This window comes from Rhinatrema bivittatum, chromosome 9, assembly GCF_901001135.1.
Source record: "Rhinatrema bivittatum chromosome 9, aRhiBiv1.1, whole genome shotgun sequence".
Lineage (NCBI taxonomy): Eukaryota > Metazoa > Chordata > Amphibia > Gymnophiona > Rhinatrematidae > Rhinatrema > Rhinatrema bivittatum.
In genome coordinates, this window is record NC_042623.1 from 178,270,979 (window position 1) to 178,297,151 (window position 26,173).

General features: G+C 45.7%; 1 protein-coding gene across 1 annotated transcript in view; it reads left to right on the plus strand.

Moving 5' to 3' along the window:
- The window catches only part of CHRD (chordin), a gene marked incomplete in the record, with an annotated part of 121,201 nt that overhangs the window by 34,440 nt on the left and 60,588 nt on the right, over positions 1-26,173 (plus strand). Inside the window, 5 exon segments of the mRNA XM_029616866.1 lie at positions 10,533-10,673; positions 12,326-12,408; positions 23,600-23,747; positions 24,135-24,241; positions 24,623-24,739. Coding sequence (XP_029472726.1) covers positions 10,533-10,673; positions 12,326-12,408; positions 23,600-23,747; positions 24,135-24,241; positions 24,623-24,739 — 596 coding nt within the window.

Here is a 26,173-nt window from a genome sequence, read left to right on the forward strand (position 1 = left end):
TTTCTAATTAAGATCATCATCCATAGAGTTCCATTTTACACTTTTTTTATTTTTTATTTTTTAGTTTCTCTTTGTTTTTTAATTTTTATCATGTTTTACTATCCTTTGTTCTAGTCAATCATTTTTATATTAACAAGTGTTCATATTTGAAAGTGTGTACATTTTCCATATAACACCATGTTGTTCCCCCCTTTTTTAGGATTCACAATTAACATGTTGTAATGTTATCACATTGAAGTGTGACATAAGACAAGTAACCATTGGTACAGGTATTTACTAGGGATGTGAATCGTTTTTTGACGATTTAAAAAAATCGTCGATATTTTTTAAATCGTCAAAAATTGTTAGAGTGTGCGATACAATACAAATTCCCCCGTTTTATCGTCAAAAATTGTTAAATCGGGCACGGGAATTATTTGGGGGGAGGGCGGGAAAACCGGCACATCAAAACAACCCCTAAACCCACCCCGACCCTTTAAAACCAATCCATTACCCTCCCCCACCCTCCCGAACCCCCCCCCAAAATGTTAAATTACCTAGTGGTCCAGTGGGGGGGGGGGGTGTCCCTGCGCGATCTCCTGCTCTCGGGCCATCGGCGCCATTTTGGCTGCCACTAATATAAATGGCGCCGATGGCCCGATAAAAAAAAACCCTCCCGACCCCCCCCCCCCCCTCAAAACCTTTTAAAATTACCTGGTGGTCTGGGGAGGGGGGGGTGCGGGGAGCGATCTCCCGCTCTCGGGCCATCGGCTGCCACTCATAAAGATGGCACTGATCTTTAAAGATGGCGCTGGCCATCCAGTGCTCCTACCATGTGACAGGGACCGGCCAATGGCACGGATACTCTGTCACATGGTAAGGGCAAAGGGCCATCGGCGCCATTTTATTTTAGTGCAGCTGATGGCCTGGGAACAGGAGATCGCTCCCCGCGGCCCCCCTAGACCACCAGGTATGTGTAAAAAGTTTCGGGGGGGGGGTCGGGAGAGTGGGGGAGGCTAAGGGGGTAATTTTAAAGGGTCGGGGTGGGTTTTTTTTTATCGGTGCGGGCCTCACTAAAAAAAATTAGTGATGTGAATTGGAATCGGAACTGATCCCAATTCACATCTCTAACGATCAGATTTACCCCCCCCCCTCCCCAGCCGAACCCGATCGTTAAAACGATCGGGCACATGATTCACATCCCTAGTATTTACTAGAGATGTGAATCGGAACCGGAATCGGTTCGGTTCCGGTTCCGATTCAAATCTTATAATTTTTATCGTCCAGCCCGATTGGTTTTTTGTTTATCGGCTGCGCCCGATCCGATAAACAAAAAACACCCCGACCCTTTAAACCTGACCCCTTAGCCTCCCCCACCCTCCCAAACCCCCCCCAAAACGTTTTAAAATCACCTGGTGGTCCAGTGGGGGCGCGGGGGACAATCTCCCACTCTCGGGCCGTCAGCCGCACTAATAAAAATGGCGCCGATGGCCCTTTGCCCTTACCATGTGACAGGGTATCCGTGCCATTGGCCAGCCCCTGTCACATAATAGGAGCACTGGATGGCTGGCGCCATCTTTAAAAATGGCGCGGGCATCCAGTGGATGGCCGGCACCATCTTTGAAAAAGACGCCAGCCGTCCAGTGCTTCTACCATGTGACAGGGGCCTGCCAATGGCACGGATACCCTGTCACATGATAAGGGCAAAGGGCCATCGGCGCCATTTTTGTTAGTGGCAGCCGACGGCACGAGAGCGGGCGATCGGTCCTGGGGCTTCCACTGGACCACCAGGTGATTTTAAAACGTTTTGGGGGGGGGGGTTTGGAGGGTGGGGGAAAGTAAGGGATTCATTTTAAAGGGTCGGGGTGGGTTTAGGGGTTGTTTTGGTGTGCCGGTTTTCCCTGCCCTCTCCCCAAATAACTCCCGTTAGTGGACAAAACCCGATTAACGATTTTTCACGATAAATCGGGGGAATTTCTATTGTATCGCACTCTTTAACGATTTTTGACGATTTAAAATATATCGGATGATATTTTAAATCGTCAAAAAACGATTCACATCCCTAGTATTTACTGCTATGATACAAGCCCCTTTTTCTCACTGATGACTTCTCTTGTCAAATCCACGCCCACTGTTCTAAGACACACATATACACATAAATGTTGCACGTCATGGCTACAAGTTTAAGAAAGTCATGTATTAAATGTTATTTATTTTTTACACATTGTTATAATATGTGCACAGTCATGTGATACTAATTTTGTTTATTTTTTGGAATATATATATGATTTATTATTTACCTTGATTTGGCGACATTTTACATGTATTGCCACCTATTTATGTCTATTTGTCTAATGTATATGTATCTCTGTCATGTGTAATTTTAATTAATATTGTTCTTGTAGTAGCCCCTGAGGCAGTTCCTGCGAGAGCGAAACTCGGCCGGAGTCGGGCAATATACCAATCCCTTGATACACCGATCACTACCGTTTGTTCTGCTTTCCAGCATTATTGATCGGCTTCCAATTTGTTTTTTTGGTGCAATATATTTCAAACAGGATTTTGTTGGCAGCCAGCTTAGAGGAAGATAGCATGGTCCTGAGGAAATGGGCTACTTGAGCGTACTCCAAGAAAGGGATAGAAGTTACTTTGTACTGCTCCATGAAATTAGGAAGAGGTATAACCATTCTCTGTTGTAACAATGTCCCGATGGTGGTTTTGCCCAGAGTCTTCCAAGTTAGGAATTATTTGGGGGGAGACCCGCCGGAAAGTGAAGATTATGAAACAAGGCAGAAGAATAGTGATAAGGCGTGTCTCCCACAAATTTCATCTTCCATTGTAACCAAACCCGTAGAGTGGTGTGGAGCGGAGGAGGGAAATTAAGTAATAAGTATAGGTCTCCAGGTGATCCAAGGTTGCCAAAATATTGCTGTGAGTGGCATATCTCCTAAAAGCTGTTGTCAATATGTTGCCAGGGAGTGGGGTGCGACCTGCAGTTATATATATGTAAAATCGCCTTTAATTGAGCAGCGGCGTAGTACCATTCCAGATTAAGGACACTCATCCCACCACATTCTCTTGAGCGAAAGAGAACAGACTGGGCTACCCTGGATGGTCTCTTTTTCCAAATAAAAGCAAAAATGTTCTTCTGTGTTGTCTTCAGAATACAAGTGGAGAAGTGTATAGGCAGAGTGATAAATAGATATGATAACTGGGGAAGAATATTCATTTTGATTATGGCTATACGCCCATGCCAGGAATGGGAATCCCCGTACCAGTGAAGTAAATCGTCATCAATAGCTTTAAGTAATGGTGTATAATTCAAATGATACAGCCTGTCCACATCAGCATTGAGATAGATTCCCAAATATTTTAAGGGTTTAGTCGTCCATCGGAACGGTAGTTTGGATTGTATCAGACGAGCTTCGGTTCCGGGTACATTAAGATTGAGAATTTCTGACTTCTCGAGATTCACTTTAAAACCTGAGACAGAACTAAATTGCTGGATAGTTTCCAACACTGCAGGCAGAAAAATTTGTGGCTGAGTAAGTGAAAAGTACATCATCGGCAAAAAGAGTCATCTTATATTGTAGCGCTCCCAGATGTACTCCATGGTTACTTATGTCCCTTCGAACAATGGATGTGAAAGGTTCAAGAAAAAGAGCGAAAAGTAGGGGGGAAAGAGGGCATCCATAAGAACATTCCATACTGGGTCAGACCAATGGTCCATCAAGCCCAGCATCCTGTTTCCAACAGTGGCCAATCCAGGCCATAAGAACCTGGCAAGTACCCAAAAACTAAGTCTGTTTCATGTTACCATTGCTAGTAATAGCAGTGGCTATTCTCTAAGTGAACTTAATTAATAGCAGGTAATGGACTTCTCCTCCAAGAACTTATCCAATCCTTTTTTAAACACAGCTACACTAACTGCACTAACCACTGCACTAATCCTTGACCCATATCTGCCATTAACCTTTACTTGAGCTGTTGGTTGGTGGTATAATTGCTGCAGCCAATTAAAAAAATAGTGCCCGAACCCTATTCTGGCAAGAGCTCAGAACAAGAATGGCCAATGCACCATGTCGAATGCTTTTTCCGCGTTAACTGCCAGAAGTACACTTTGTATGGTTTCTCTTCGAACCCACCAAATGAGGTCTATGGTCCAATGCACATTATCAGAGGCAGATCGACCGGGTATAAACCCTGCTTGATCATGATGCACCAACCCCGGGAGCAAATTGTTAAGGCGCTCTGCTAAAATACATGCCACTAACTTAAGGTCAAGATTAATTAAGGAAATGGGGCGATATGATCCGCATAGGGTAGGGTTTTTTCCAAGTTTAGCGATGACTGAAATGCCTGCTGTGTTGGAATGAAGCCCCAGGATCCCAACCTCCCTCAATGTGTTAAATGCCTATACTAGCAAGGGATAAATATCCAAAGGACCCTCACCAAGTGAGTACAATACACTACACACAAAACATTCACCTGGTATTATTCTTATATTAAATTTCAAAAGGTGATTTCCTGTGTCACCATAAAGCAACTCCAATATTATAATCAATCACTACTATATTGAAAAATAATTAAGGGTAATGGATGATTGTTTCATATGTTTAAAGTCACCATCCCGGTGCCATGTTTGTGCTGTAATCATTAACAACCAACCACCATCCGATTTTAATCAAAATTTTAATTTTTTTATTATTTTTAAAATTGCTATAATGAGACACAGGAAGCCACCCGTATCTTTGTACTATATTCATATATCTGTGTCTTCAAATATGTAATATAGACTTATCTCTGTGACAAGCACTTTTTCTCATTTTAAAAAATGTTTTTGTTTCAAAGCCGTCAAGTTACCGCCTCTGTTACTTAGCTTGCAAGAATGTCTCTTGTACTCCCGACTTGCGCAAGTTTCGACAAAATGTCTTCTTCAATTAGATTGGTTTTCTCTGATTTAAAGTCTTCGGATTGGCTATCCCAGCATCCAGGAAGTGGGTTTAAAGTTAGACAGGAAATCAGACTGAGCGAACAAAACGCCGTCAGGAGAGTGAAGGGCAACGGAGGTTCAATCGAGCACCGTAAAATGTGGAAATAACCATTGGAGAGATTACCGTTACAAGAGAATGAATACACCCTGAAGAAGACATTTTGTCGAAACTTGCGCAAGTCGGGAGTACAAGAGACATTCTTGCAAGCTAAGTAACAGCGGCGGTAACTTGACGGCTTTGAAACAAAAAAATGTTTTAAAATGAGAAAAAGTGCTTGTCACAGAGATAAGTCTATATTACATATTTGAAGACACAGATGTATGAATATAGTACAAAGATACGGGTGGCTTCCTGTGTCTCATTATAGCAATTTTAAAAATAATAAAAAAATTAAAATTTTGATTAAAATCGGATGGTGGTTGGTTGTTAATGATTACAGCACAAACATGGCACCGGGATGGTGACTTTAAACATATGAAACAATCATCCATTACCCTTAATTATTTTTCAATATAGTAGTGATTGATTATAATATTGGAGTTGCTTTATGGTGACACAGGAAATCACCTTTTGAAATTTAATATAAGAATAATACCAGGTGAATGTTTTGTGTGTAGTATACTAGCAAGGGGGCTAAAGTAGCAGAGAGGATTTTATAATATTTACTAGATAATCCATCGAGGCCAGGTGTGTTACGATCCTGCCTGCGAGGAGCACGGGCAGGCCCTCACCTCCACGCAGCCAGTCGGGCCGCTGACGCTGCTGACGCTGCGGCGTTCCCTCCGGAGTGTCCGGGCTCCTCCCCGGCCGTCTTCTGCTCTGTGCAGCGGGGCCGACCCGCCGCGAGCGCTTCCTCGTGGTCGGGACCCCCGCTGTCTCTCCTGGCTCTCCCCGGCGTGCTCTGCTGCTCCCGGGGTCCTCAGCCGGCAGGGAGGGTGTCCCTGCCGGTGCCCGTCGCTGCAGGACGGGTCCTTGCCCGGCAGAGAGGCCGTCCCTGCCAGTGCCTGCAGCTCCCCACCTTGCCTGCGGTCTTCAACCGCTCCTCCAGCCTCCCTGCAACCAGCCTTAGCTCTCTGCCTGCAGCCTGCTACAGCTACCGGCTCGTCCTGCAGTCAGCATCTCCAGCTCTCTTCCTGCTCTCCTGCTTTCGTCCTTGTAGCTGGAAGCCGCTCCAGCAGCCTGCCACTTCTCCAGCTCCAGGGCAGGCCTGCTTCGCTGCTTGCCTGCTTCCTTGGGTCCTCCACGTGGCTGAGGACGCCACCAGCTTCCAGCACTCATCTCTCCAGCTTCCTAGGGCGCGAGCGCGCGCCTCTCGTCGGTTCTTCAAGGGCCAGCCAGGTGTGGCCCTTGCTGGCTCCTCCCTGGGCGTTGTCCACCTCAGCTCTACAAAGGGATTCAACGTTCAGTCTGTCTTTGCCTTCGCAAGGAGTTGGTCACTCCTGAGATCCTCGTTCCAGGAGCTGCCTTGTGTTCCAGCCTTCTGCAAGGTCCAGTGTTCCATGTTTCCTGTCGGAGCTTCTTGTCCAGTTGTTCCAGTCCTGATGTTTCCAGTTGTTCCAGTCCTGATGTTTGCTTGTTCCTGTTCCTGTCTTGAGGTCTGATTCCTATCCGGTATCCATGATTCAGTCCAGATATTACAAGCCTTGTACCTTGATCCTGAAACTCGCCTGAAAGCTAAGTACCTAGCTCTCGAATCTCTTGAAAGCTAGCACCTTGATCCTGTGTCCTTCAATGTCCTGGTACCTTGCGGCAAGCCACGCCATGATCCGTGACCAGCCCTCGGGGTGGGCTGATTAGGGCCATCTGTGATGCAAGCAATGTACCTCGTTTCTAAAAGCTAGCACCTTGATCCTGTGTCCTCCAATGTCCTGGTACCTCACGGCAAGCCACGCCGTGGTCCGTGACCAGCCCTCGGGGCGGGCTGATTAGGGCCATCTGTGATGCAAGCCATGTACCTCGTTCCTAAGTCTCTGAGAAGTCCTTGTTCCTGACCCTGTCTCCTGCTTTAGCTGCCGGTGTGCAGCAAACCAGCTTCTTCCCTGTTACCTTGATGTCGGTGCCAGATCCAGTTCCTGATCCAGTCCCATATGTTCTGCCCTTTGTCTTCGTCTGGCTCCTGAGCCTTCTGGCCTGTTGGGCCCTGGAGTGGCCAACAGGTGGGATTCGTCCCTGTGCTTTGGAGCTTCCCTTCCTGCCAGCCGACGGGGCTTCGGATGTCAGTATCCCAGCATCGGAGTTTGCTTCGCCTGGATCTCTCCTGCATTCTCCTGTTCTCAGCGTGGTCCATGACCTGCCCTCCAAGGCAGTGTTGGGGACGCCTGGGACAGGGTGGCCCTTGACTCCGTCCCAGGAGTGGTCTGAGCGGGGTGCCCTGAGGGACAGTGCCCATGTCTTCCTTCAGCCCTTGTTCCTGAGTCTACATCTGCACCTTCAGTACCTCGGTTCTGAACCTACCTCAGCATCTTCAGTACCTCACCTTCGAATCTACCTCTGCACCTCCAGTACCTTGCTTCTGAGTCTACGTCAGCACATCCAGTACCTTGCTTCTGAGTCTACGTCTGCACTCCCAGTACCTTGCTTCTGAGTCTACATCTGCACTCCCAGTACCCTGCTTCTGAGTCTCGTCTGAATCTATGTTCCAGTCTTCGCTGTCCTGGCCTCCGTCCGGCCTGCCGCTTCGTGCCGTACCCTGCGGCAGGTCCGAAAGGGCTGGGAACGGTCAGAGGACTGTTCACAAGACCAACATTGCGTTGTTGGGTCTTCCGAAGCGTGCAGGTCCGGAGGAGGGCCTGTCGCCTGGTCATCACTCCAGTCTTGCTTCCGTCCTACCCATGCTCGGGCATGCCTCGCCTCCCGCGGCCCTCTTCGGAATCCTCTGGGGAGAGCCGCGGCCCAAGGACACACCTCTCTCAGGAAGTGGGATCGCTCTCCGAGCGCTCCGCAACAAGGTGCTTTACTAGACTTAAGGGTTTTAATTGCTTGTTGTACCTCCATCAGAGTTATGGGGCTATCTAAAATTTGTCATTGTGGGGGAGTCAATGAGAGGATGGGTGCAGAGTCCGAAATATCGGTGCGAGCACTATACAGATCAGCATAAAATTGGGTTAAGCATTGACTGATTTCTGCAGTTTGGGTCACTAGGACTCCCTTGTCATTTTTTACCTTGGCTATGCTAGTGAAGCCAGATCTTTAGCTACTAGCATCACTGATACCACTTCACCAGGTTCATATCTTGGTGGCACACCATCTTTTTGTCAGGCTGCTAGCTGCAGGATTTTATATACAGGTCTTTTCTGGTTTAATACAAGGTTTATTCATAATATAAAGTTAACAGGTTGTCTTCACCTTCACTAATCTAATTATAATATGGAACAGTATGTATTCAGTCAATCCAGTCTAGTCTAGTGCAGTACACATATTACCAAATCTACCAGTGGATTCAAAAGGGCTGCTTGATGCTCAGGGTTACAGATCTTCCTCATCTGGAATCCACAGCATGGGTCACTGTCCTCAAGTTGCCAAGATTACTGGGAGATATCCCCAGGGATCCCTTTTGACCACCCAAGAACCAATCCTAGTCTTCCAGAATGGGTTTGCAGATCTGCTGAAGGCAGTATGAGGCCTCCTCTGCTTACTCTGACTGCAGGTGAAGAGACCCACCCTGTGTCTTGGGACAGACGTCCAGCCCTCCACTGGGGCAATCCCTGGCTCAGAAACAGGCATGTCTCATATTGCCCTTATATCTCCCTCTCCCATATCCTCTGGCATCATTCCCTCACCATTCCTCCATCTCCCTAGCAATATCCCAGAGCTGCAAAGCATGCGTATCCTGCCAGCCGAGCAGAAATGAGAGCTTACTAGGGACGATACAGTCAAACCAAATTCTGAGACCTGTCTCTGATGCTGTACTTTCCCTAATCTGTACCTTTACTCACTTACTACTATTATGTCATTTTTTTATTTTCCTACACTTTTAATCATTTTATTATGGCAACACATGTAAAATTGTCCTGCCAATAAAGTTATGTGAACCTGATCAGCACCTTTCCTTCCCTCTACTTTGGCCTCATTTGCTTACATCCCCCCTACCCTCCCCCCCCCCCCCCCCCCCAGACATTCATCTGTCCCTTCATACCCCCCTCCCCCCCGTTACATTTATCTTTCCCTCCCCTGATATCCCCTGGGGCATTCATCTGCCCCTTCCATCCCTCATATCCTGCTTGTCTCCTGCTTCGCCCTCTTCCTTTTGCTGTTACAACCTTGCAGTGCCAGGAGAGTCCAGCGAGGCTGCAGGGCCCCGCATGGTTTTGACTGCAGAGGAGGAAGCAGCAGATAATCCTTGCTCATGACTCCCCCAGCTGGTGGGAGGATATCCTGCATGCAAGGGAGTGAGGGCAGTGAGCTGCCTCAGCGACTCCTCCGATCGGGCTCTGGCTGGCTGCAGGACACGTTTGCAGCCCACCTGTGCTCCAGTCACACCACATTAGTTGGGAACGTGAGCCAAACAAAATAGATTTCCACTAGGCATCCCTCATCCCACTTGACCAAATCAGGGAAGCAGCGACAGTGGCTGGGGTCAGGGGGGGGGGGGCAGTTAAGCAGCACCCGTTCGTGGGCTCCAACCTTCTGTACGCATGTGTCTGCTCTAAAATGGAGGGGGAGACCAGCACCAAACCCTGAGATAGCTCCCTGATGCTGTACTTTCAAAACCTGAACCTTTACTTGACTTATAAACATTTTGCAATTTTTTCCTCTCTTTATGTCCCATTTATTATAATCATTCTGTACATTAGATTAGCAACATGTGCCATATTGTCATGCCAGTAAAGTTATCTGAGCTAGGATTAGTGCATACTCGCAGGCTCCAACCATGTGTATGAGTTTCCAGTCTTAACAGGAAGTCCACACAGCAGGAGGGGAGATGGCTGCTGCCCTCTGCAGAGGGACGTTGATCCCACACTCAGCAAACCATGCACCGCCCAGCCCCCTGGCACATGCTTTCCCTCAGGCTTGCTCATGTGCTGCCCATGCTGGCCAGTGTGGGGGGCAGCTCACAGGGTCTGTGCAGCCAGACAGAAAGGTTAAGTGCCGGGGAGAAGGAGGAAAAGTGCAGATGGAAACCCTTGCCTTGGGCACCATATTGCCTGGTGACAGTCCTGGTTTCTGGTGTTAAAAGAAGCCCAAACAGAAGGAAGAGCTATGAGGCCCATGCCCACAAGACCCAGCCCTCTGCATGCATTTTCCAACCTAAAAGAAAACAATTAGAGGAGGAGAGAGTGGGACCCACAGAATCCAGCCCTGGTCTAACGGGAAGCCCTCAGAGGAGAGGAGGATAGACCCTCTGAGCCTGGCATTCTCACAAGCCTGCCCCTGTGGACAGGGTTCCAGTCTGCCGAAAAGCAAGGGATAGGGCCTATGAATGTACGCATGCTCACAGGACACGAGGAGCCACCCGATTTCTCTAACTCTGTTCACTATACAAGAAGCACGAGACGGATGTGATAGCAAACAGCCCTTACTGCAGCCCCTTCATGACCCTGGGTTTCTCTTTCTTTACAGAAACATTCAGTGCTCTCCTCACACCTGTAGATGCTGGACTCTCAGGCATAGGGGGCATTGCCATGTTAGCCCTGAGTGATACAGAAGACAGCTTGCACTTCGTCCTTATGTCCAAGGGGCTATTGGATAGAGCCGGTAAAAGTAAGTGCACAATGCTGCTCACTTAGGGTGCGAGGGTTAAAAACTTGCTCTATGTGTGCACAATGCTGCTCACTTAGGGTGCGAGGGTTAAAAACTTGCTCTATGTGTGCACAATGCTGCTCACTTAGGGTGTGAGGGTTAGAAACCTGCTCTATGTGTGCACAATGCTGCTAGTTTAGGGGTGTGAGGGTTGTAAACCTGCTTTAGGTGTGCATGAAGCTATTATCTTAAGCCTGTAAGGGTTATAAATCTGCTCTATATGTGCACGACGCTACTAATTTAGGGGTGTAAGAGTTATAAACCTGTTCTGCTGTGCATGAAGCTGCTAGCTTAAGGCTGTGAGGTTTAAAAATCTGCTGAATGTGTGCACAATGCTGCTAGTTTAGGGGTGTAAGAGTTATAAACCTGTTCTGCTGTGCATGAAGCTGCTAGCTTAAGGCTGTTAGGTTTAAAAATCTGCTGAATGTGTGCACAATGCTGCTAGTTTAGGGGTGTGAGTTATACACCTGCTGAATGTGGGCACAGCCCTGCTAGTTTTGGGCTATGAAAGTTATAAATGTGCTCAATGTGTGTATGAACCTGCTAGTTTAGGGGTGCGAGGGTTGTAGACCTGCTCTATGTGTGCATGCATGATGCTGGTAGTTTAGGGGTGTGAGAGTTATACACCTGCTCTAGTGTGCACGATGCTGGTAGGTTAGGGGTGTGAGAGTTATACACCTGCTCTAGTGTGCACGATGCTGGTAGGTTAGGGGTGTGAGTGTTATAAACTTGCTGAATGTGGGCACAGCCCTGCTAGTTTAGGGCTATGAAAGTTATAAATGTGCTCAATGTGTGTATGAACCTGCTAGTTTAGGGGTGCGAGGGTTGTAGACCTGCTCTATGTGTGCATGCATGATGCTGCTAGTTTAGGGGTGTGAGGGTTATAAACCTGCTCTGTGTGTACAGGACGCTGCTAGTTTAGGGGTGTGAGGGTTATAAACCTGCTCTGTGTGTACAGGACGCTGCTAGTTTAGGGGTGTGAGGGTTATAAACCTGCACTGTGTGTACAGGATGCTGCTAGTTTAGGGGTGTGAGGGTTATAAACCTGCTCTGTGTACACGATGCTGCTAGTTTAGGGGTGTGAGGGTTATAAACCTGCTCTGTGTGTACACGATGCTGCTAGTTTATGGCTGTGAGAGTTATAAATCTGCTGAATATGAGCAGGATGCTGCTAGTTTAGGGGTGTGAGGGTTATAAACCTGCTCTGTGTACAGGATGCTGCTAGTTTAGGGGTGTGAGGGTTATAAACCTGCTCTGTGTGTACAGGATGCTGCTAGTTTATGGCTGTGAGAGTTATAAATCTGCTGAATATGAGCAGGATGCTGCTAGTTTATGGCTGTGAGAGTTATAAACCTGCTGAATATGAGCAGGATGCTGCTAGTTTAGGGGTGTGAGGGTTATAAACCTGCTCTGTGTGTACACGATGCTGCTAGTTTAGGGGTTTGAGGGTTATAAACCTGCTCTGTGTGTACAGGATGCTGCTAGTTTATGGCTGTGAGAGTTATAAACCTGCTGAATGTGAGCAGGATGCTGCTAGTTTGGCATGAAATCTGCTCTATGTGCCCGATCCTGCTTTCACGAGGGGTGAGAGTGACTTTTCATTCATATTACAGGTCGTGCATTCGTACCGTTACGAGTACAGATCCTGCACCAGAAGCACGTCCTGCGTGAGATCCGAGCCAATGTGACAGCAGAGGTTAGTGTCTCTCGGCCTGCGAATGGGAACCTGGTTTCTTAGAGGGGAAAAAATGTGGGTAATGTAATAGTCACAGATGCAGGGTATTTTTTCTAGGCACAGTGCTTTACCCTTCAGATATTTTGTGCTTGCCCACTGTACATGGGTAGTCTTTATACACATAAAGGAGAGGCATTCCAGGAGGTGGAGTCTGGGCAGGGTGGGACTTATGCTTTGATTTTAAAAAATATCCCTGAAAATTCTCTTGGTAAAACTGCATGCACCAAATGTCAGGGGTAATTTTGTGTGTGCAGACTTTCGGAATAATTTTCAGAGTGGATTAACACACACAAGTCGCCTTTGAAAACTGGTGTAACTTCTGCACAGTATTACAAATTCCCCCATAGAGGGTAATAATGAAAACCTTTCCTCAGGTAAAAACCTATTGTAGAAGACAATTATAAAGGGTCTTTCCTGAAGGTGCAATAACCTGCAAAAATCAAAGCAAAAGTACATTACTGGTGCAAATCCCAGGGGGACTCGTGAGGTTTGCACTATTTGCTCATGGAAAAGGTCACAGCAGTTTACATAATTAAAAAATTAATAATTACATGAAATTATCAACTAACAGAACTAAACAAATATCACTCTGCTTAAGTTTCCTTCTTCATCCTCCAGTTCAATGCTGCCAGAATAAATGAAACAAGACCTACCCCTATACTGAGTATCGCCAAATTCTCGTTGGAATAGTTACGTCTTAAGGGCCTGCACTAATGTGTGCAGTTTCACTATTAACCCTACAGAGGGCAATTTTAAAGGGATTTCCATGGATAATAAACGTTTGATCTGTGGAATTCTCCCCACTAGATCTCGTATGTGAGTAAAAATGTGTGCACGGTTCCACAACCTGCAGTTTTTTACCCCTGGGGAGACATTAGACTGTCGGAGAATATTACGGAGGTGGATTTTCAGCCGCTAGCCGGCCAGCAAAGATAGCCTAATAAATGAACTCTTCTGGGATATTCGGTGGCAGGGCTGCATGTCAACGTTAGCCGGATAACACTGAAAATTGACCCCACCTGGACTGGCAGGGTTAATTCCGGGATTTAGCCGGGCAAACCGCTTGTACTATTGACTGCCCTCAGATATTATGCCTGCTTTATTTGTGCAGAATTTCTCCCCTGGAAACAACACGTGGAGTTGCACGTTGCTCAGATTCCTGCCCCTCCTACCTCTTTACTCCATGCTAATGAAAGCCCTGATTTCTGTGACCTGTAGAAAGGGCTTTTATTATTACCTTCTGAGGATGATTGACATTACACATGAAGGCACTCAGAGCATCTGAAGCCTCTCCTGACATTTTTGTAAAGGCAGGGCTACCTTTTTACAGGAAAAATGGGCACGCCCTTACATTTGCATTAAGACCTCACACATGACTTACGATTTTTGAAGATCAGACAAATATAAATGGTCTTAAATGGTCTTAAATTGTCTTAAATTACCTGAATCAACAATTAATAATAAGCAAGAGAGTAATAGGAAGAGAAAACAAAGATAGCTGCTTCTTTGCAAATACCAGCGGTCTGAAAACAAGACGGTAATTTTAACATGAGCGCACAGGCGCCGATACGCTGTCATTTTAAATCGTGCATGCATGATTTAAATTATGCCTATCGTGCATATATGTGCTCCTAATTTTAAGCAATTTCTCGAGCAATCGTATTTCACATATCTTCCCTATTACTTTGTCAGCTTTAACTTGCAACAGGTAAGTGCTCGCGTGAAGGACATGCCCAGTTTTCCCAGTCTATCTTGAGGTCACCCAGACCCCTCTGGTTCTTTAGCCTGCACACTGCCTAGTTGACTCCCCCCTCACCCCTTCATTTTAGGCTTAAACAGAGATGTATGAAGACTTGCACCTCATGAAAAGCAGAAGTGAACACGTGCGACTAACAGCCCGCCGCGACCAGCGGATTTATGCGTGGACATTTTGGCCCTACTTGGAACACCCGTAAAATGTGCCAACTCCGCCCCTTTTGTTTTTACTAAGCATGCACATATACGAACATAATTTGTGGCTTTTAAAACTTGCGCTGCTGACATGGGCCCATACACTTACATATATGGGCTTTTTATTGTGAGCAATGCTTTTAAAATTCACTCTTAAGATTGGAAGTTAGAGAATATGGCACTAACCGAAGATGGAGACACAATAGACATCTGAAAGACCTGGCAGAAAGAGAATAACTAATGGGACAGAGTAATTCCAGGGTACAAACTGAACTGAACATAAGAAATGCCATCCTAGGTTAGACTAAAGTTCATCGAGCCCTCTCTCTGACCATGGCCAGTCCAGGTTGCAAATACCTGGCAGATCCCATAAAGTAGATCTAATTCCTGTTACTCACTCCCAGAGATAGCAATAACGTTTTTTAGTCTATCAAGAAATAATGTGATGGATTTTTCCTCCAGGAGCTTGTACAAACCTCTTTTAAACACCACTATGCTTGTTGCTTTGACCTTGGTTACACATAACTGGATAACTTTAACCCTAACCGGCCATTGGTTGAATATTGCTAGTTAGACATAAAGTTATCCGGCTTCGTGAGACCCGATAACTCACTGCTTACAAGGATATCTTTAGAGATATCCAGGTAAGTAGCTCATCTTTGAAAAAAAATTGCAGGCCTTCCAGCACTCTCCCCACTTAATTTGCCTCCCCCTACAGCCACCCTCCCTCCCACAACCCAGGTTGACACCATCACACCCACCCATTACCTTTAAACAGGGCCCCATCGTCCTGCTGAGATTGCGCTATCAGGATGATGGGGCAGGCAAATTGTAAAATTTTTAGGTAGAGAGGATGCTGGGAGGCCCGCAATTGTTTTTGGAAGGTATGCTAGTCCTCTGCATTCAGGCAGGCCAGTCCTCACCAGTTATGCACCTCTGCCAGCAGATGAAGATGGAGTAAGAAGATGACATCACAGATATATAGTCCTGCCCCTACATCAGCCCACCAGTATTCTCCGTCTCCAGCAAATGGTGGACATGCATTTCCCTACTGGGAATTGTCTGAAAAAAAAAAAGAAGAGAAATAGAAGAAAACAGAAGAACGACAATTATATAGCACCGCTTGTCTCTTGAAGTGATGCCATTGGGTCCCTCCCTCATTTGAGAACCTTAGTCCAGTAGCCTTATTCTGGTGTGGACTTAAAAAAAAAAAAATAGCAGTTACAAGCCAAGAGAGGCTTGGCGGTGAAGGCTTTCGCCCTATCTCCCCATAGCCAGGGACCCATTCCTGCTCTCAGGTAAAAGTTTTTATTTTAAAAAAAAAGAGAAAAAAGTAGCCGGAAGATTGTAGTAAGACTACTTCCTATCGGGTTCTTTTCCTCAACATTTGGTATCTTCCATTCATGTCACAGGAGAGTTTTGTGAGGTGTGGAGGCAGCTCAGGTACAGTGGGTTGAGCAGCCTTTGGGCTAGGCCCCACTCAGGCATTCTTTCTGGGCCGCATAGCAGACTGCAATGATTATTTCATGCATTTGTGTGTGATGTTGACGCTCGTCTGTGCACCTTTTTGTGCACCTAAATCACTTTCCCTGTTGTGCACGTATTTTGCGCTTAGCTATTTGTGCTGCTTAGTACATAAAGGTGATACAGCTGGAGCTTTCTATAAGCCCGTGTCAGCACTGCCTGGATGCTCAGGGAGATTTACCTGATATTGCTGATGATGGTCCATTCCTTGGATTGAGGGGAGTGGGACCGAAAGCAACACAACAAGGGTGTCTCATTCTTCAGTTAATCTTCTGGCTGAGTCGTCTTCAGGGGAGACTCGCTCTCAGGATGTCAAATTTGGGCCTATGGGGCCTCGTATGGAGCCATCTTCTTTTTCCTGGGTGGAATTCTTTCAGGGATTGTAGACCTTTCTACAGGGGTGACCTTCTGAATCAGTAATAACTTCTAAGTCAGGATCGAAGTTCTCCTGTGTCTGCCACTATGGGCAAATGCTGTGGCGCTGTGCATCCTGATGGTGTTTGAGTTAATGTGGATCAAGATTACACTGATGATGATTTTGGTGACTCCCCTCTTGAGGAAGGGGAGATTACTCCAGATGTAGAACCACATAGAACTCTTCTCCATTTCCTTCATAGAGATGAGTCGCTTGGTCTGATATCTTAGACTCTGAAGACCCTTGGAGTGGCTGGGATTGACTCTTTGGGTGTGCAGCAGAAGGACCCCATATTGGTCACCCTAAGCAAGGCTTCATGTTTCTTTCCCCTCCTAGATGCTATTCAAGAGTTGATTGATCTTGAATGAAGTGCACCAGAAGTGATCTTTAAAGGGGGGCTCACCTTGGCAGGTTTATATTCCTTGGATCCGCAGGCCAGAAAGCAATTGCATTTCCCAAAAGTGGACATGTTGGTGTGTTCAGTCACTAAGCGAACCTCCATCCTGGTGGAAGGTGGGGCAGCTGTAAAGACTGAGTAAGATAGGATGATTGAGGCTATCCTTAAGCAAGCCTTTGAGGCTGTGGTGATGAATTTGCAGATTGCTTCTTGTGCTTTACTGGCTCGAGCTACCTTGCATCTTTCACAAGTCTCTAGCAGTGCCATTTCAGTGATAGAACCAGTGGCTGCCTTCTTAGCTGATGCAGGATGTGACCTGGTTCGCACAGCCACTAAACGAGTTGCTTCCATAATAACGGCTAGATGGCAGCTGTAGCTGTGTAATTGGTTGGCTGACACTGTGTCTAAGTCCAGTCTCACCAAGCTGCCCTTCAAGGGTTCCCTTTTGTTTGGCAGTGAGCTGGAAAAGATGGCAAATAGATGGGAGAAGCCCAGGTCCCTCGTTTGCCAGAGGATAAGGAGCCGGCTTCTCGGCCAATTCAGGCAAGTGGCCACTCTCGTGATTATAAGTGATTTCATCTTTATAGGGGAGCTTCTTCTCAGAGATCCTGCCACTTCGGTAGGTCTCAGTCTTTTCATCTCAGAAGGCCTCGAAAAAATTCAGGCTCCGGGAGTGGAGTCTCTCGATCTTCTAAATGAAGGTCTACAGACTCACATGCTGGTGTAGGAGATAGGTGGGCGCCAGTCTCACTTTTATCACAGGTGGGTCCAGATCACCTCGGAGCAGTGGGGCCTGGAAGTGATTCGGGATGGCTATGTTCTAGAATTTCTTCACATTCCTCCAGATGCCTTTATGATATCTCCATGCAGCTCCCCTCAGAAGAGGGTAGCAATGAACACTACATTGAGAAGGCTGCTAGCCCTGAAGGCCATGATTCCCATTCCCGAATCACAGCAAAATACGGGCCACTATTCTATCTATTTTGTCGTACCCAAGAAAGAGGGGTCCTTTTGACCCATCCTGGATCTCAAGGGAGACAATCATCATTTGCAGGTCATTCTTTTCCGAATGGAAACTTTACAATCTGTCATAATAGCAGTACAATCAGGAGAATACCTAAAGTTTCTGGATTTGACAGAGGCATATCTGCATATTCACATTTGCCAGGAACATCAATGGTTCCTACAGTTTGCCATTCTGGGTCGCCATTACCAGTTTCAAGCCTTGCTCTTTGGGCTGGCCACTGCACCCAAGACCTTTTCCAAGGTCTGATCTCAGTACTGTGCCGGTGATTCCACAAATCTCTGAGGAATTAAATATAGTGGTTCAACCAATTTCTTATCCTGTATTAAAGCCTCTGGAAAAACCTAACAATATAACACTTGAATCTTTATGGTGTGCCATTTCTAGGTTGCAAAATTCATTAATGACTATAACAGATGTTCTAAAAAATACACAAGGCTCCTTTGAAAATTTAAATTCAGTAATGAATGGTCAGAAGGATAAAATGATACAAATGGAAGAAAAGTGGAAAATTTGATTTCTGTTCAGAATGTGATTATAAAAGGTGAAACAGCAATGAATAGAAGAGTTGAAATATTGGAAAACGAACTTAGAATCAATAACATTAGAATATTGAATTTTCCAAAATGCAGATTAATTTCTGCAAAAGAACAGTTTAAATGTTATTTAAAGGATGACAGAAGAGGAACAGCCAAAGATCATTACAGCCTACTTTGTGTTGGGATTAAAAGAGGGAAATGGTAACCAGAAGAGAACCAGTGAAAGCGCCCTGCATATCCACAGACTTTCTAGAAACCCCACAAGAAGAACAGGTGGAGGGGAGAGGAACATTTCTTGTTAAATTTTTGCTATCTCTTGATAGAGATGTTATCATTAAAAAGTTTCTTCAAAAACATTAATCTCCCTATTTAAATCAGAAAGTCTGGATATATCTGGATGTTTCAAAAGAAACTCAAAGAAAAAGGAAAAGATTTCTTAGTGTGATACCCCAAGTTAGACAACATGGAGCACAGATAACATTGAGATTTCCGTGGAAATGCGTATTGAGAACCGGAGGAAATAGATACATCTTTTTTGTTCCTGAACAGTTGGAAAATTGTGTTCAGTCACATCAGTGGACTCCAAAACAGCAGTTAAAATGAATATCTACCTTCTCTCCTTTTCTTTTTTGTTCTTTGTAACAATGTGCTTATGTGAAATTGCTCTAAATGAATCTTGGATCTCCTTACTTGTATATGAGTAATGATATAGGTAGAGAATATGTTTATTTTGACAATGATAAAAGAATTCAAATGAGTGATATTTTCTTTTATAAGAAGTTTAAAATTAAGAATTCATATTGATGTTTATTGATATAGGCCTATATTGCCAAGGAATTTAATTTGATGTCTGTAAAGCATTAAAAATAAAAAAAAAACAAACAAGCATTGTCAAGTTAAGTGTAAAACATTGATAAGACAGGCGAAGAGAGAATTTGAAATGAAGTTGGCCATAGAGGCAAAACTCATAATAAAAACTTTTTAAAGTATTTAGATTCTGCTTTTCAGTGCTTCAAAGTGGATCAGATTCAGGTACTGTATGTATTTCCCTATCCGCAGAGGGCTTACAATCTAGGTTTTCTGTATCTGAGGCAATGGGGGCAAAGTGACATGCCCAAGGTCACAAGGAGTGACAGCAGGACTCAAACCCTGGTCTCCTGTTTCATAGCCCACTGCTTTAACCACTAGCCTACTCCTCCACTCCTATATATATAAAAGCAATATATCCAAAGCAAGAAACCTGTGAGGGAGGCAGTTAGACCATCAGATGACTGAGGGGTTAAAGGGGCTATTAGGGAAGATAAGGCCATTGCAGAAAGACTAAATGAATTCTTTGCTTCTGTGTTTATTAATGAGGATGTTGGGGAGATACCAGTTCCGGAGATGGTTTTCAAGGGTGATGAGTCAGATGAACTGAACGAAATCACTGTGAACCTGGAAGATGTAGTAGGCCAGATTGACAAACTAAAGAGTAGCAAATCACCTGGACCGGATGGTATGCATTCTAGGGTACTGAAGGAACTCAAAAATGAAATTTCTGATCTATTAGTAAAAATTTGTAACCTATCATTAAAATCATCCATTGTACCTGAAGGCTGGAGGGTGGCCAATGTAACCCCAATATTTAAAACGGCTCCAGGGCAATCTGGGTAACAATAGACCAGTGAGCCTGACTTCAGTGCCGGGAAAAATAGTGGAAACTATTCTAAAGATCAAAATCATAGAGCATATAGAAAGACATGGTTTAATGGAACACTGTCAACATGGATTTACCCAAGGAAAGTCTTGCCTAAAAATTTGGTTCATTTTTTTGAAGGGGTTAATAAACATGTGGATAAAGGTGAACCAGTAGATGTAGTGTATTTGGATTTTCAGAAGGCATTTGACAAAGTCCCTCATGAGAGGTTTCTAAGAAAACTAAAAAGTCATGAGATAGGAGACGATGTCCTTTCGTGGATTACAAACTGGTTAAAAGACAGGAAATAGTAGGGATGTGAATCGTTTTTTGACGATTTAAAATATCGTCCGATATATTTTAAATCGTCAATAATCGTTAGAGCCGCAATACAATAACAATTCCCCCGATTTATCGTTAAAAAATCGTAAATCGGGGGAAGGGGGAGGGGAAGGGGGAGGGCGGGAAAACCGGCACACTAAAACAACCCTAAAACCTACCCCGACCCTTTAAAATAAATCCCCCACCCTCCCAAATCCCCCCCAAAATGCCTTAAATTACCTGGGGTCCAGAGGAAGGGTCCCGGTGTGATCTTTTACTCTCGGTCCTCCGTGCGTTGTAGAAATGGCGCCGGCGCTGGCGCCATTTTGTTTTTTTGTCCCCGACATCAGGAGCGTAGGAAATCGCTCCCGGACCCCCAGGGACATTTGGCCAGCTTGGGGGGGCCTCCTGACCCCCACAAGACTTGCCAAAAGTCCAGCGGGGGTCCGGAACGATCTCCTACCGCGAATCGTGTTGCCGTATGGCCGGTGCCATTTTGCGCAAAATAGTCTTTCTACTATCTGAAAGAGTAAATAACCGATTCACATCTACCCGTTCTAGACCTCTCATGATTTTAAACACCTCTATCATATCCCCCCTCAGTCGTCTCTTCTCCAAGCTGAAAAGTCCTAACCTCTTTAGTCTTTCCTCATAGGGGAGTTGTTCCATTCCCCTTATCATTTTGGTAGCCCTTCTCTGTACCTTCTCCATCGCAATTATATCTTTTTTGAGATGCGGTGACCAGAATTGTACACAGTATTCAAGGTGCGGTCTCACCATGGAGCGATACAGAGGCATTATGACATTTTCCGTTTTATTCACCATTCCTTTTCTAATAATTCCCAACATTCTGTTTGCTTTTTTGACTGCCGCAGCACACTGTACCGACGATTTCAATGTGTTATCCACTATGACACCTAGATCTCTTTCTTGGGTTGTAGCACCTAATATGAACCCAACATTGTGTAATTATAGCATGGGTTATTTTTCCCTATATGCATCACCTTGCACTTATCCACATTAAATTTCATCTGCCATTTGGATGCCCAATTTTCCAGTCTCACAAGATCTTCCTGCAATTTATCACAATCTGCTTGTGATTTAACTACTCTGAACAATTTTGTGTCATCTGCAAATTTGATTATCTCACTCGTCGTATTTCTTTCCAGATCATTTATAAATATATTGAAAAGTAAGGGTCCCAATACAGATCCCTGAGGCACCACACTGTCCACTCCCTTCCACTGAGAAAATTGCCCATTTAATCCTACTCTCTGTTTCCTGTCTTTTAGCCAGTTTGCAATCCACGAAAGGACATCACCACCTATCCCATGACTTTTTACTTTTCCTAGAAGCCTCTCATGAGGAACTTTGTCAAACGCCTTCTGAAAATCCAAGTATACTATATCTACCGGTTCACCTTTATCCACATGTTTATTAACTCCTTCAAAAAAGTGAAGCAGATTTGTGAGGCAAGACTTGCCCTGGGTAAAGCCGTGCTGACTTTGTTCCATTAAACCATGTCTTTCCATATGTTCTGTGATTTTGATGATTAGAACACTTTCCACTATTTTTCCTGGCACTGAAGTCAGGCTAACCGATCTGTAGTTTCCCGGATCGCCCCTGGAGCCTTTTTAAATATGGGGGTTACATTAGCTATCCTCCAGTCTTCAGGTACAATGGATGATTTTAATGATAAGTTACAAATTTTTACTAATAGGTCTGAAATTTCATTTTTTAGTTCCTTCAGAACTCTGGGGTGTATACCATCCGGTCCAGGTGATTTACTACTCTTCAGTTTGTCAATCAGGCCTACCACATCTTCTAGGTTCACCGTGATTTGATTCAGTCCATCTGAATCATTACCCATGAAAACCTTCTCCATTACGGGTACCTCCCCAACATCCTCTTCAGTAAACACCGAAGCAAAGAAATCATTTAATCTTTCCGCGATGGCCTTATCTTCTCTAAGTGCTCCTTTAACCCCTCGATCATCTAACGGTCCAACTGACTCCCTCACAGGCTTTCTGCTTCGGATATATTTTAAAAAGTTTTTACTGTGAGTTTTTGCCTCTACAGCCAACTTCTTTTCAAATTCTCTCTTAGCCTGTCTTATCAATATCTTACATTTAACTTGCCAATGTTTATACTTTATCCTATTTTCTTCTGTTGGATCCTTCTTCCAATTTTTGAATGAAGATCTTTTGGCTAAAATAGCTTCTTTCACCTCCCCTTTTAACTATGCCCTTACCATGTGACAGGGGCTATCGGTACCATTGGTCGGCCACTGTCACATGGTAGGAGCAATGGATGGCCCGCGCCATTTTTTAAGGGTTATGAGCGCATTCTACTAGGGTGCAGGCAACTTCCTGGGCGAGTGTCAATTGTTATCTTTGCAAGAGATTTATTGGGCTGCGACATGGTCTTCACTTTTCACTTTAACCAAACATTACCGCTTGGATGTGCGGGTGCTGGATGATGCGACATTTGGGGAAAGTGTGTTATGTGCAGATCTTTCAGGTTCCCACCCAATGTAGAGGAACTTGGGTACATCCCACTTATCTGGACTTTTCTGGGGTACAAACAGGAAAGGAAAATTTGTTCTTTCCTGATAATTTTCATTCCTGTAGTACCACAGATCAGTCCAGAGACCCAGTCCCTTCTTTCGAAAGACTTCCTCAATTCTGGATGTTGTTGAGACAGTATGTAGACATATGCAGAGTTACTGAAAGTGTACATAAGTTAATATGTTCCTAGAATTTTGATGCAAATGATCCTGCCTATAGCGGGCTCCAACTGTATTCTCTGCTTGCCCTTTGTTGATTGGGGTTTGTTAATTTGATCATCTTGGCTTGGGTGCAGGTCAATACTGAGGTCCTGCAGGTGGCACTCTCGGATATGTAGTAGTGCCTCAAAGTGTTTTTCTCTGCCTCTGCTGATAGAGATGCATAAACCCACTTGTCTGGACTGATCTGTGGTACTATAGGATCTAAAATTATCAGGTAAGAACAAATTTTCCTTTATGGTGTGTCGCTTTGCCATTTCTCTGCATTCTGTGTTTCATTATGAAATGAATGTTCCTATTTGGGATTTGCTGGGTACTTCCACGTGACCTGGACTGGCCACAACTGGAGACAGATGTTGGTCAGACCAAGCATGGTACCTCTTGTGGTTTTGTGTACCAATTAATGTTACACAAGACACTCTCCAGGATTTACTTGGATCTTCTCCTGCAAATACACAATTTCTGCACCAAATACCCAGAGTTGCTTCCAGCATCTAGGTCTTCTCCCTTCTCTCTCTGTAGGATTCAGACTTTGCTGAAGTCCTGACCAACCTGTCCAGCCTGGAGATGTTCTGGCTCGCACATGGGCAGTTGCGAATCAGCGCTGAAGTGGAAGGCAGACAGAACCTCCGGATCTCTGGATACATCACTGTGAAGAAGTCCTGTGACAGTAAGCGATGAGGGTCACCTGCAAAACCTCATTGAACTCCGAAGGAAAGAAAATATCAGGATACAAAAAGAAGGGAGACAATACATAGCAGAGGCCAGGTTGGAGAGCAAAATCAAGGGCTGGGGAGAAAAGCTGGGAGCTGTGATTATAGACCAGTCCCTGACAAAAGAGGGACAGGAGCCAGGACCTAGAGGCTGGGCCCTCAGACACAGGGGTTGGGAGCCAGGACCAAAGGCATGGCACTAAAACAGAGGGCTGAGTCTGGGCTCTGGTTGCAGGATCATGGGTGACGTGTAGGAGAAGGTGATAGATGTGTGAGAGCTCTGGGTCTGTGATGTCACTCTTTGAAGACAATGACACTGACACTCTTCCATCTTCTATTTACAGCCATTCAGAGTGTACTATCCGGAGGAGATTCGCTGATTCCAACCAGAACTGGAGCTGTAGGCTCTGCCAAATTCATGCTGCATGATAATGGGACACTGGAGTATTGGGTAAAGAAGAAGTGAAGCCCTGAACTTGCTCAGCTCTTATCCCCTCCCCAGTCTATATGCGAGTATCACACTGTGCACACTAATCCCCTTCTCCATCTGTACATTAGCTCCTTCCCCCCTTCAAAAGCTGGATGTGACACTATCAAAACTAACCCCTCCCCTATCTTTACCACTTATGCTATTGTATCACACCATGGACTCTTGCTCCCACCTTCATCTATGCCCATGAAGCACAGCACAGATATTAACTGTCCCATTCCTGTCTAAGTTTGCCTTCTTACCTCCTGCACTGTGCCCTCCTCTTCTGAGATAGTTACTTTTCTGCTGCCTCCCACCTTTACTTTCTATCCTGTCAGCCCTCACCTCTTCTTTGTTGTGCAGGTACAGGTGGCAGGAACCACGAGTGAGGTGATTGGGGTCATGCTGGAGACTAAACCCCAGAGGAAAAACAAACGCAACGTTCTGTACGACCTAAGCCAGGACTACAGGAACGGACAGGTGAGGAACAGTGACACAGGCATGCACAGTCACTAATCCTCTAGGAACTGAGTCGGGGCTATAGTAATGACCAGGCGAGGGTCACAGGCATTCACACTCACTTGTACAGTATGAGTTATGTTATGTTTGCCTGTGTAAAACGTTTTCAAACCTGTCTAGCCTTACTGTGGATAAAAGTGGGCATGTAATTTCACCATGTTTAAAGGGGCATTTCCTGGAGTGATGGAGATTAGGGGAGTCAAATTACGTGCAGAGGTTTGGTTTTCAAATCTCCACGTTTATCTTTCCCGTGGACCCGATTTCCACAAATTGTAGCTTCAGAATCTGATTTTGAAAAGGAAGCACTCAGAGAGTTTGTTGCACAGGAGGTTGTCCCTTGGGCCAAGGTGGGGTTGACGCTACCCTTAGGAGAGATCCTACGGGTCCCCACCATCGGCAGGCGAAGTGCGCTGACTGACGGAGGCCGGTTGGAGCTTCGCCAATATCAGCCCTCATTCCCCGCAGGTTGAGCCTTTGGGCACTGGGACCGGCTGGAATTAGGTGGGCCTCCGTATGTCGTTGCTGAAGAGAAGATGGAGTGGTCAGCCCAGAGGCAGCAACAGCAGGACTGGGGAGTCTGTACTGGACGAGGTGGAGTCCCGGAGACTCAGGCGCCAATAAGAATCAAAGTCAGACAGGGGGCGTCCGAGGAAGAACAGGCTGAAGCCTGAAAGGCCAAGTCAGGATGTAGACAGTAGAGACGTCGTAGAACAAGCTGGAGTCAGGGTTGGCGGCAATTGAGGAGCAGTGGCAAGGCAAGGTTGAGATCTGGACTAGTAGATGATCATTAGCATAGTCAGGCAAAGCGGAGGTCTGGACTAGAAGATGATCAGTAACGTAGTCAAGCAAAGCAGAGGTCGGGTCCAGGAGAAGATCAATGGTGTGGTCAGCCAAAGCAGAGGTCAGGTCCAGGAGATCAATGGTGTGGTCAGGCAAAGCAGAGGTCGGATCCAGGAGATCAATGACGTGGTCTGGCAAAGCAGAGGTCGGGTCCAGGAGATCAATGACGTGGTCTGGCAAAACAGAGGTCGGGTCCCGGAGATCAATGGTGTGGTCTGGCAAAGCAGAGGTCGGGTCCAGGAGAAGATCAATGGCGTGGTCTGGCAAAGCAGAGGTCAGGTCCAGAAGATCAATGGTGTGGTCAGGCAAAGCAGAGGTCATGTCCAGGAGGAGATCAGTCCGTAAGGAAAGCTGGATAGCAGGAACACAGGAATGGAGAAGACGACCAGGAACAGAAACTCAAGGAACCAGGAACGCAGAAGAATCACCAGGAGGCAACGAAGTACATGACCAGTGTGAAGAGCTGTTGCAAAGGCGACTAACAGGAGCTGAGCCCGGCCTTATATACCGGAGCTTTAGTGACGTCATCATCCGGGGTCGCAGCCAAGTTCCCGC